Genomic DNA, 13,330 nt, shown 5'->3' on the forward strand with positions numbered 1-13,330 from the left:
ATAGGTAAGTATTTAGTTTTAAATAGGAAAAATTTAGTTAATTGGAGTAATTTTATTTATATTTATTTAAATTATATTTAAGTTAGGGGGGGGTTAGGGTTAGACTTAGGTTTAGGGGTTAAGAACTTTAATATAGTGGCAGCGACGTTGGGGGCGGCAGATTATGGGGTTAATAAGTGTAGGTAGGTGGCGGCGACATTGAGGGCGGCAGAGTAGGGGTTAATAAATAAAATGTAGGGTTCAGCGATGTTGGGGGCATCAGATTAGGGGTTCATAAGTATAATGTGAGTGGCGGCGGTGTCCGGAGCGGCAGATTAGGGGTTACTAATATAATGTAGGTGTCGGCGATGTCGGGGGCGGCAGATTAGGGGTTAATAAGTGTAAGATTAGGGGTGTTTAGACTCGGGGTTCATGTTAGGGTGTTAGGTGTAGACATAACTTTTATTTCCCCATAGGAATCAATGGGGCTGCGTTAGGAGCTTTACGCTGCTTTTTTGCAGGTGCTAGACTTTTTTCAGCCGGCTCTCCCCCATTGATTTCTATGGGGAAATCGTGCACGAGCACGTTTAGCCAGCTCACCGCTACCGTAAGCAGCGCTGGTATTGAGGTGAGATATGGAGCTAAATTTTGCTCTCTGCTCACTTTTCTGCGGCTAACGCCGGGTTTGTAAAAACCCGTAATACCAGCGCTGTCTGTAGGTGAGCGGTGAGCAGAAACTGATCGTTAGCACCGCACCCCTGTTAATGCAAAACTCGTAATCTAGGTGATAGTGTTTGTTATTTTTTGTAACTTAGTTGTTAGTTTTTTGTAACTTTGTAATTTTTAATAGTAGATTTAAATTATTTGAGTAGGGTTAGGTTTTTAACTATATAATATAGTTAATTTAATTTGCAGTTTAATGTAATTTTAGTATAACAGTTAGGGTAGATTAATGAATAGTTTAATATAGTTTAATGTAATTTTAGTATAATAGTTAGGGTAGATTAATTATTAGTTTAATATAGTTTAATGTAATTTTAGTATAATAGGGTAGGTTAATAGCTTAATATAGTTTAATTTAAATCTAAAGGTAAGTTTTAATTTATTATAAGATAGGGATGAGGTAATATTTAATATAAAGATAGCAGGTTGTTAGGTTTAGGGGTTAATAGGACAATTTAGTTTATGGCAATGTGGGGGGCTGGCGGTTTAGGGGTTTATAGGTTTAGTAAGTGGTAGTGATGTGGGAGACCAGGGGTTTAGTGGTTAATACATTTATTTAGTTGCGGTGGGCTCCGGGAGCGGAGGGATAGGGGTTAATACATTTAGTTAGTTGCGGCGGTATCAGGGAGCGGCGGAATAGGGGTTAATAAGTTTATTAGAGTTGCGGTGGGCTCAGGGAGTGGCGGGATAGGGGTTAATAACTTTATTTAGTTGCGGCGGTGTCGGGGAGCAGCGGGATAGGGGTTAAACATTTTAGTATAGTGGCGATGTTTAGTGACAGTATATAAATAAAGCTGGGAAAAAGCAGAATAGCAGCGAGATCGATGACTGTTAGTTAGCAACAGTCCGCTGCTCATCGCCCCGTACTTGGTGCGTGGCTTTTTGACAGCTTTTTATATAAATATGGAGAGCGTATTCAGGTCCGCGGCCGCGATGTTAGGCTATGTCCGGCGAGCGTATTGGTGCCGTCGAATGCAGCACAGTTGACGGCTTGATAAGTAGGCCTCATAATGTTTAACCTTTCTATCCCTTTTAAGTATTGTTATATATGCACAGTACATAATCAATTCATGCATTGAAAGATATCTGCATTTAAAATAATTGATTTAAAAAAAGGTAAAACTGGCCTTTTGCTACTAACATTTGATTTTATTTAGTTCAGAAACAAATCTCCTTAAAAGCTTCTTGGTTATGTTTATTTTCTCTTATGCTGTTGCAAATTAGGGACAGATATTAAAGAGTTCCTGCACTGATTGAGCAGTCACTATGAAGCCTATTGTAGGGTCAGATTCTGTATCATGTAGCAGCAGATACACTGTAAAGTTGTTGTTTTTTAAATTAAAGGGACATAAAAAAAAATCATGATTCAGATAGAGTATATGGTTTTAAATAGCTTTCCAATTTACTTCTATTATCACTTTGCTTCATTCTCTTATTATCTTTTATCGAAGTAGCAGCAATGCACTACTGGGAGCTAGCTAAACACATTGGTAAGTCAAATATAAAAGGCATGTGTGTGCAACAACCAATCAGCAGCTAGCTCACAGCTCCTGAGCCTACCTAGGTATGCTTTTCGACAAAGGATACATAGAGAATGAAGCAAATTTGATAATAGAAGTAAATTAGAACATTGTTTATAATAGTATACTCTATCTGAATCATGAATGAACAGTTTTGGGGTTCATGACCCAATTTTTTTTCTTTCATGATTTAGAAAGCGCATGCAATTTTAAACAACTTTCTAATTTACTTCTATTATCTAATTCTATTGATTTCCTTTGCTGAAAAGCATATCTAGATAGGCTCAGTAGCTCCTGATTGGTGGCTCCACATAGATGCCTCGTGTGATCGGCGCACCCATGTGCACTGATATTTCTTCAGCAACGGATATCTAAAGAATGAAGCAAATCAGATAATAGATGTAAATTAGAATTTTGTTTAAAACTATATTCTCTATCTGAATCATAAAAGAAAAATGTTGGGTTTAATGTCCCTTTAAGTATAATTGAGCATGTTATGAGGAATTACACTTTGAGGGGATGTGCCATTAATAAAAAAATAGTCATATATACCTTGTGGCAGCTGCACGATGCCAACACTAAGTCCAGAAACAACATCTCCCAAGAGCCACTCGCGTGCTGGGTAACGCGGGAGCCATCTCATAACTGGGATATATCTCAGCAGCATGGACCTGGCTGTATCTTCTGAACATCTTAGAAAATAAAGGAAAAATATGATCTAAGGCAGTTTGATATAATTCTTTTCCTTTTTCCCCAATATCAGTCTAGGTTACGAGTGAAGAGCTATTGATAGTGCAGGGTGCCAGCGCTCAGAACAGCACATAATCTGGTATTACAAGTGAATGGTAAAAGAGAATTACCAGAGGATGTGTAGCGTGACCTATATCTCTTTAGTGCGCCCTATACTTTAAATACATTGCAGGGCTGCACTACACATCGTTCATATTACAAGATGAGAGTTAGGTGTTGTTCCCGACACATAACAGCGCTAAAAAAAATAGCTTGACTGTAGACCTTAAAGGGACAGTTTACTCAAAAAAAATTCCCAATGATCCACTTTACCTGCTGGAGTGTATTAAATTGTTTACAAGTATTTCCATTACCCTTATATTGGCATTTGAATTAGTTTATTTAGCCTGTGGTATCCCCACCCATCCTGAAAGTTTTTGGCCTCAAGGCCAAGCTGTTTTAACACAGCCAGCAGAAGAAATTACACTCCCAGTGGGCTACAGCAGAGATAAGGTAATAAAATGTTAATTTTTCATTGTTCTCTCCAAGTATTGGTGATTGGTTTACAGACAGATATAAGATAAAGACACATGTATATTTACACAATGTGATAAAGTAATGAGATCTGATTATACCTACAGATATAAGATAAAGACACATGTATATGTACACAGTGTGATACAGTAATGAGAGCTGATTATACCTACTGATATAAGATACAGACACATGTATATGTACACAGTGTGATACAGTAATGAGATCTGATTATACCTACAGATATAAGATAGACACATGTATATGTACACAGTGTGATAAAGTAATGAGATCTGATTATACCTACAGATATAAGATAAAGACACATGTATATTTACACAATGTGATAAAGTAATGAGATCTGATTATACCTACAGATATAAGATAAAGACGCATGTATATGTACACAGTGTGATACAGTAATGAGAGCTGATTATACCTACTGATATAAGATACAGACACATGTATATGTACACAGTGTGATACAGTAATGATATCTCATTATACCTACAGATATGATACAGACACATGTATATGTACACAATGTAATAAAGTAATGAGATCTGATTATACCTACAGATATAAGATAAAGAAGCAGGTATGTGTACACAATGTGATAAAGTAATGAGATCTGATTATACCTACAGATATAAGATACAGACACATGTATATGTACACAGTGTGATACAGTAATGAGATCTGATTATACCTACAGATATAAGATAAAGACACATGTATATGTACACAACATAATAAAGTAATGAGATCTGATTATACCTACTGATATAAGATACAGACACATGTATATGTACACAGTGTGATACAGTAATGAGATCTGATTATACCTACAGATATAAGATAAAGACACATGTATATGTACACAACATAATAAAGTAATGAGATCTGATTATGCCTACAGATATAAGATAAAGACACATGTATATGTATACAATGTGATACAGTAATGAGATCTGATTATACCTACAGATATAAGATAAAGACACATGTATATGTACACAGTGTGATAAAGTAATGAGATCTGATTATACCTACAGATATAAGATAAAGACACATGTATATGTACACAATGCAATACAATAATGAGATCTGATTATACCTACAGATATAAGATAAAGACACATGTATATGTACACAATGTGATACAGTAATGAGATCTGATTATACTACAGATATAAGATAAAGACACATGTATATGTACACAGTGTGATACAGTAATGAGATCTGATTATACCTACAGATATAAGATAAAGACACATGTATATGTACACAATGTTATACAGTAATGAGATCTGATTATACCTACAGATATAAGATAGACACATGTATATGTACACAGTGTGATACAGTAATAAGATCTGATTATACCTACTGATATAAGATACAGACACATGTATATGTACACAGTGTGATACAGTAATAAGATCTGATTATACCTACATATATAAGATAAAGACACATGTATATGTACACAGTGTGATACAGTAATGAGATCTGATTATACCTACAGATATAAGATATAGACACATGTATATGTACACAATGTGATAAAGTAATGAGATCTGATTATACCTACAGATATAAGATAAAGACACATGTATATGTACACAGTGTGATACAGTAATGAGATTTGATTATACCTACAGATATAAGATAAAGAAGCAGGTATGTGTACACAATGTGATACAGTAATGAGATCTGATTATACCTACAGATATAAGATATAGACACATGTATATGTACACAATGTGATAAAGTAATGAGATCTGATTATACCTACAGATATAAGATAAAGACACATGTATATGTACACAACATAATAAAGTAATGAGATCTGATTATACCTACAAGCTCAACCCATTTTATTAGGTTGTGGATTCAAAACACAAAATCAGCTAATTCATATACACAAATAAGCCTTAAAAAAGCAAATCTCACACATTTTATAATCTGCAGCTGGTAAATAATGTAATTGTAAACACATTAAGGGAAAAACTATTTTATAGTATACTGTCCCTTTAAGTGTAAAATAAAACTGTAGCAAAATATTTTAGAAGGAGAATTGACACACACACATATACATATATATATATATATATATATATATATATATATATATATAAATTAATATATAGGTTTCAGTATTAAAATACATTTTTAAAAAGTGTTTTAACATGGTATGGTATTTGAAAATCTGTTGGACTGGAAAGGACTCAAAGGTGTATATACAGTATATATGTATGTGGACTGGTCTCTGTGCATATCTATATGTGTATGTATGTCTGCATAGACATACATACACATATGTACAAACACACATACCAGTCCAAATATATATATACTGTATATATATATATATCATGTATAGGAACCAGCACAAATTAAACAAATAAATGCTTGTGCAATGATAAATGCCGACAGTGTAAGCTGTCGGCATTTATCGATGTGCGGCGGACATGATCTGCTACAGTGGATCATGTCGGCCCGTACAATGATAAATCGTCCCCTTAGTCTGAACTTCAAATTATTAGTAGATTTTTTTTTTGTCAATTTTAAAAGTTATGTCTATTTCCACTCCCCCTGTGTCATATGACAGCCATCAACCAATCACAAATGCATACACCTACCATGTGACAGCCATCAGCCAATCACAAATGCATATACTTTTATTCTCTGAATTCTTGCACATGCTCAGTAGGAGCAGTAGGAGTTTAACTATAAAAATACTGTGCACATTTTGTTAATGGAAGTAAATTGGAAAAGTTGTTTAAAATTGCTGCTCTAACTGATTCATGAAAGTTTAATTTTGACTTGAGTGTCACTTTAAATAACGCACTCTCACTGCCTCTCATTGCCTGTGAATCTGTATTCTGAGTATTCTATACTATCTGCGGGACTCTCTGTTCTGGCAAGATGAGGTAAGAAGTAAAATACTTTTAGAAAGGAAAGGTTAAGGCAACCAGACCTGGCCCACAACTGGCCTTGGCCCACAATGCTCTATGATCAGTCCATGCCTGCCTGTTTTTTGTCTGCCCCTAATTGCCCTCATTAGGAGAGAGAGATAAGTAGAAAACATAGGTTCCAACATGGCAGCCCCCATTATGTTATAGATTTCAGTAGAAATAAAAAAACAATAATTTTCAAAATTAAATAACAGGAGATGGGAACAAAATCAATAATGAAAGTATATTACTAAGTTTTTTTTTTTACTACATAATTAAACATTTTACATTACAACCACCAGCTGTTGAATGCCCATTTAACAACATCTCCCACCTCATTTTGTTCTTGAGCCTCCTCCATAAAGAAAGTTTTACCACCCTGGATCTAGGTGCGATCTCATCCAGCTGAGCTTCACTTCTCACTGTGCGTTTCTTGCAGTAGGTTTCCTCGCATTGCTGGGTCTGCTCGTCATCTGACATGGCTGTAAGCTAATCAGGTGCTAATATCAGCTTTAGAACCTGAAAAACAAAATAACAAACAACACATCACATGCTATAAAAATAATTATTTACATGAGCAGCCTGATCACACAGCTTTGCTTGTATTGTGGCTTTTTAAACAAACCACAAATGAATGTTCCTTAAAGGGATATTAGATACTAAACATTTATATCATGTATGTGATTGAGCAATGTTTAAAGGGACACTAAACCCAATATGTTTCTTTCATGATTCAGATAGAGAATACAAATTTAAACAACATTCCAATTTACTTCTATTATTTATTTAGGTTAATTTTTTTAGATATCGCTTATGGAAGAAATAGAAATGTACATGAGTGAGCCAATCACACAAGGCTTCTATTTGCAGCAACCAATCACCAGTTACTGAGACTATCTAGATATGCTTTTCAGCAAAGAATATCAAGAGAATAAAACAAATTAGATAATTGAAGTAAATTAGAAAGTTGTTTAAAATTGCATGCTTTTTCTAAATCATGAAAGAAAAAATGTGGGTTTCATGTCCCTGTAAACATGGTAAGAATGTATTATTTATTTATTAGGTTAAGCTGCATACAACAAAGCTCTCAGTACTAGATCATATCTTTTACAAGATACAATTCACTGTAATTCATTTCAAAGTACCCTCTTTTTAAAAAAAAGTAATATTTGTCCGTACTCTATGCGGCCTGTTAGTTGCCAGCGCTATGATAATGACAGCAGAATTTTGCCCAGCACAATTTTGCACCACAAATGTTGAGAGTAAATAAATGCACCAATGATCTGAATTCCATCCATTCCAAAGTAAAAACATTATACACCAACATGGGTGTTTTTTTTTACTTATTTACTAACCCATGACAACCAATACAAACAATCTGAGTTTGTAAAATTGCTTTAAATAGTAAACAATATAACAGCAATCTCACAAAAAAATACTATAAGGAACAATCGTGCAATTTTGAAGACCTTCACCAAAGCAAAAAATATGCAGAAAAAGTATATCATGATTCAGTATTTATGTTTATTTAAACGTAGCCACCAATCAAAAAGCTCTACCCAGGGTTCTGAACCAAAAATGTGCCGTGTCCTAAGGTTAGATTCCTGCTTTTCAAATAAAGATACCAAGAGAACGAAGACAATTTAATAATAGGAGTAAATCAGAAAGTTGCTTAAAATTGCATGCTCTATCTGAATCATGAAAGAAAAAATGTGGGTTTAGTTTCCCTTTAAGATCGCAGCTACTTATCTAGAGTTTCATGCCTGCTTGTGTGAGTCTACAACACTTGGGCCCGAAGCTGTGTCCGCATATTCATAAATGAGGCAACACTTGGGAAATTAATAATTTGTTTTCTCATTTTGACAGATTAGTGGTATTATCTTACAGCGCTATGAATAGAACCTATAGCTCCTTTCTAAAGTGGGTCCCCAAAAGCCCACAGAGTAGGAAAATGGTTAAAAAATAACTAGATAGGAGCGCCAAAAAAGGCAAGGTATGGAGCGGATAGAGAGTATATATAAGGGTAAGTGCAATGTTAGACCACAAGTGAATGTAGCACTTGTTTAGTTGTATAGCACTGGTGTTGGACCACAAAAGTGGTGATGGCACTATGAATCTGTGAACACAATCCTGGATATGTGAATGGTATAAACAACTCTAGATTGTTTGTATAAAAATATCACAAAGGTTTATTACATATTATACGAGTGGACATGGATCCATGTTAAACATTAAAAACAGAAGTTAAAACAATTGCTATATTTATAACAATTACCGATCTGCGACTGGGCCCCCGACCTGCCACTGCCTGCACTGATATCATGTGAGTGTGATGTCATGCTTTGCTAGTGTCTCTGTCTCTGACTACCGGGGTTAGTGTTTCTGTTTTACCCATTGGTGTTTATGTGTGTGTGTATGTGACTGTGTGTGTATTTATATGTGTGTGTGTGTGTGTGTATGTTTGTGGAACCAGCAAATTACAGACCTTGTTACTACAGCATGGGGGGACTGGATGGGGTAAACAGTGTCACTATAGAGTACCACTATGTATAGTACGGGGGGCTGGACCATGTCACAGACTACTGTGGTCACTTTATAAAGTACTGGGGCGGGTAGGGTCAGGCCAGCCATCTCACCGGCAGATTACAGACTGTGTCACTAACTTACTATATACAGTACTGGTGAGTTAAACAGTGTCACTATATACAGTAATAGGGGGTTAGACCATCTCACAGACTGTGGGCACAGGGTACCTCCTTTTGCAGACATGTAATCTGATTCACATTTTTTCTTCTGTGTTAAATGTTAAAAAAAAAAGAAGATATGTATCAAATTCACCTTTTTTTTGGGGGGGGGGCCTTCTTAGATTCTTGCACCTGGGCCCTGTGGTTTCTAGTTACGCCTCTTATCTGAGTTGTTTCACCAACATAACAGGGTGGGTGAGGGCGTTGCATACATATAATCAGGCTTAGTAAATGGAAGGATTGATAGGAAACAATACTAATGAGTATACAGTTTTAAGTTCCCCCTCTAAAAAAAAAAAGACTTTTCAAACCCGTTAATAAAGTTCTCACCAGCAGATGCTTGTGGTTAGGAGGAATACTTTTTCTGAGGTTTTCATTTTTTTGTAACGCAGTGTAAGTATTTTACAATATTTCTTGTAGAACTTAACTCTGAAGCTGACATGGTATCTACTATTCCCAGTAGCCGCTCATAGCCCAGCAGGTTTTACACCCAGCGATGATTGTGGCTTTCAGTAACTGGGTCTGTAATGCTGGTGAAATACTCCTGCTTGATGTAGTGTATCCAGAGATGTAATTATAGTCTGTGACTTAGAAGGTTTAAGTTTCTTATTGGTGCAGAATTAACTCCACGCTCCAGCAAAATAAATAATAAAATTAATAAAACCAACTTGAATATTATTTTTATGCAAGATTAACCATTTTTATTTTATTTTATTTTAATGTCTTTTTTATTCCCTCACCTTTAATGTACACAGCAATATTGCCCCCAGACTTTTTGCCCCAGTTTCCAAATTGCCTCTTGCACACTGTTTTTGTGTTTTTCACCTAAACTGTAACCTATAAGCCTTAAAGGGACATGAAACACAAAATGTTTCTTTTGTGATTTAGACAGAGGATACCAATTTTTTTTGTCGCTTCTCTATCTGAATCATAAAATAAACATTTTGGGTTTCATATCCCTTTAACCTTTGCTGTAAAAGTAATATGTAAAAAAAGGATACATTCATTTAAAAACAAATGAACAATTTGCTCTTGTCATAAAACTTAACATTGTGAGAAACGATTAGATGATAGATAGATAGATAGATAGATAGATAGATAGATAGATAGATAGATAGATATATTAGATAGGTAGATAGATTAGATAGATAGATAGATAGATAGATAGATAGATAGATAGATTAGACAGACAGATATATAGATTTGATATGATAAGTAGATAGACAGACATAAAGATGGATAGATAGATAGATAGACAGACAGACAGACAGACAGACAGATTAGATAGACAGATTAGATAGGTAGATAGATTAGACAGACAGACAGATAGATAGATAGATAGATAGATAGATAGATAGATAGATAGATAGATAGGAAGATTAGATAGGCAGATAAATTAGACAGACAGACAGATAGATAGATAGATAGATAGATAGATAGATAGATGATAGATAGATAGATAGATAGATAGGTAGTTAGAAAGGTAGATAGTTTAGATAGATTGATTAGATAGCTAGATTAGATAGGTAGATAGATTAGACAGACAAATAGATTAGACAGACAGATAGATAGATAGATAGATAGATAGAGATAGATAGATACATAGATAGATCGGTATAAACAGATAGATAGACAGACAGATATCTCAGACAAATATTTCTTAAATAGGTAGACAAACACATACCTTTATTTGACTTGTTTTTGTGAAGAAATAATAGCTATCGCCCTTGAGATTAGTTACAATTTCATTAAATAACAGATAGTATGAATTCTGGTTTGCCCCCAACCTCCCCAACACCTGCGTTATTTATACAGCCCTACTGACCAGGAGTCTGTACACAGTGGGGTTTGCAATATTACCTCCCCTCTTACCTGAGGGCTGTCACTGGAACAATGAAGCAATAGTATTAGTTCCCTGCTGAATAAAAGTCATTTATTTAGATAACCTTTTTTTACCTATTCAGGGGAGTTGTGAAAATATTAGTGTAGTTTTGGGTTACATTTTTCATCACTGGTGACCTTGGCAGTGCTGCTTTATTGGCATCTCCTTGTAACCATCACCTTCACGTGCCGTTACAAATTTGTTTAGCTCAGCTGGGCACATTTGTTGGGCAGAAGTATAAAGCCATAATTGTCCTTGTGCTGAAGTTTGTTCTGTCACTTTGTAAAACTGTGTCTGTGTGTAGACAACAACCTTCACTAGAACACACTTTGTAACTTTAATGTTTATTACAAATATGATTTTCAGAGTTATAAAAGAGTTCTTCTGAACTAATGTAACCTTTATTACAATATGTACGGATGTTATTTAGTAAAAACAAGTTACACAACGAGGGTAATAAAATTACATAAGACTATCACAGTGGGAACGTTTTTATTAAAGGTACATTCTGGTAGAAAAAGGGTCAGTAAAGACAAAATGACACTTTCATGGTTTAGATAGAGCATGCATATTTAAATAGCTTTCCAGTTTACCACTATTATCTAATTTGCTATGTTCTCTTTGTATCCTTTGTTAAAAAGCATACCTAGGTAGGCTCAGGAGTAGCAATGCAATACATGTAGCTGCTGATTGGTGGCTGCTTATATATTTCTCTTGTAATTGGCTCACATGATGTGCTCAACTAGCTCCCAGTAGTGCATTGCTGCTTCTTTAATAAAAGTTACCAAGAGAATAAAGCAAATTTGATAATAGAAGTAAACTGGAAAGTTATTTAAAAATGTCTGTTCTGTCTGAACCATGAACTCATATTTTAAAAATGCATTAGCCCCTCTGCTACTGGGAACAATTTGACAAAATACAGGACAATATTTAGCATTCTTGCTATTACTCTGTTTAACCCTTTCGTGACAGGGTTAAAGTGTCTACATCGGAACACCTGTTCCGATGTAGACAAATTGAAACTACGCGATCGTGCATACGTATGCACGATCGCGAGATTTCAATTATTGGATCGCATCTGGGGGGCGTCCCTACAACCCTAGGAACGCCCTCCAGACCGCGATCAAGTCCTTGAAGCGCAGAAGGCTTCAGGACAGCCGCTTGTTATGACGTTCTATTCCGTCATAACGGCTTTAAAGCCCAGTGTAAATATGACGAAATAGAACGGCATAACGGCGTTAAAAGGTTAAACAAAAATACAGAGCCTTTGTTTGTTTTTGTTTCTACCTATGAAAACTTTATAGTTTGCATATTTATATATGCATGTGTGTTTATTATATATATATATATATATATATATACTGTATGTGTGTATATATATATATATATATATATATACTGTGTGTATATGTGTTTATTATATATATATATATATATATATATATATATATATTTATATATACTGTGTGTGTGTTTTTTTATTATATATATATATATATATATATATATATATATATATATATATATATATATATATATATATATATATATACTGTGTGTGTGTGTATATATTTATATATGTATGTGTGATCATTATACAGTGAGGCCTCGGTTTACGAATTTAATTCGTTCTCCGGGTCGTTTCGTATTGCGAAAAATTCGTAAACCGAAACACGGTTTCCCATAGGAATGCATTGAAAATCAATTAATGCGTTCCGGAGGTCCGAAAAAATTCAAGTAAAGTGTCCAAAAAAGGCTCCAAAAGGCTCCAAAAGGCTTAACAACTTGCTGCAAATGGCTCCAATGTCTCCAAAAGGCTCCACAACTTGCTGCAAATGGCTCCAAAAGGCTTAACAACTTGCTGCAAATGGCTCCAAAAGGCTCAACAACTTGCTGCAAAATGGCTCCAAAACCTCTCCAACACCTCTACACTGGTACCCAAACTTCATTAATTCAATCATACTTGAGTATGCAGGGGGCACAGGGGCCACTGGTTTCGTATTGCGAAAAATATTCGTAAACCGAGGGGGGCAAACCGGCATTTTGTTTCGTATTGCGAAAAAAATTCGTAAACCGAGTCAAATTTTCTTCAAATTTCGATTTCGTAAACCGAAATTTCGTATACCGAGTCGTGCGTAAACCGGGGCCTCACTGTATATATATATACTGTGTGTGTGTGTTTATTATATATATATACTGCGTGTGTGTGTTTATTATATATATATACTGCGTGTGTGTGTTTATTATATATATATATAT

General features: G+C 35.0%; 1 protein-coding gene across 1 annotated transcript in view; it reads right to left on the bottom strand.

Annotated features, from left to right (window-relative positions):
- SLC26A6 (solute carrier family 26 member 6) overlaps positions 1–6,958 on the bottom strand; it is a 156,995-nt gene extending 150,037 nt beyond the window's left edge. The window contains exons 1-2 of the mRNA XM_053688958.1: positions 6,780–6,958; positions 2,775–2,914 (exon numbers count right to left, since the gene is read on the bottom strand). Coding sequence (XP_053544933.1) covers positions 2,775–2,914; positions 6,780–6,925 — 286 coding nt within the window. The 5' untranslated portion in view covers positions 6,926–6,958. The remainder of the gene's footprint in view (positions 1–2,774; positions 2,915–6,779) is intronic.
- Positions 6,959–13,330: the final 6,372 nt, after the last annotated feature.

The sequence above is a fragment of the Bombina bombina genome, chromosome 7 (genome assembly GCF_027579735.1).
Source record: "Bombina bombina isolate aBomBom1 chromosome 7, aBomBom1.pri, whole genome shotgun sequence".
Taxonomy (NCBI): domain Eukaryota; kingdom Metazoa; phylum Chordata; class Amphibia; order Anura; family Bombinatoridae; genus Bombina; species Bombina bombina.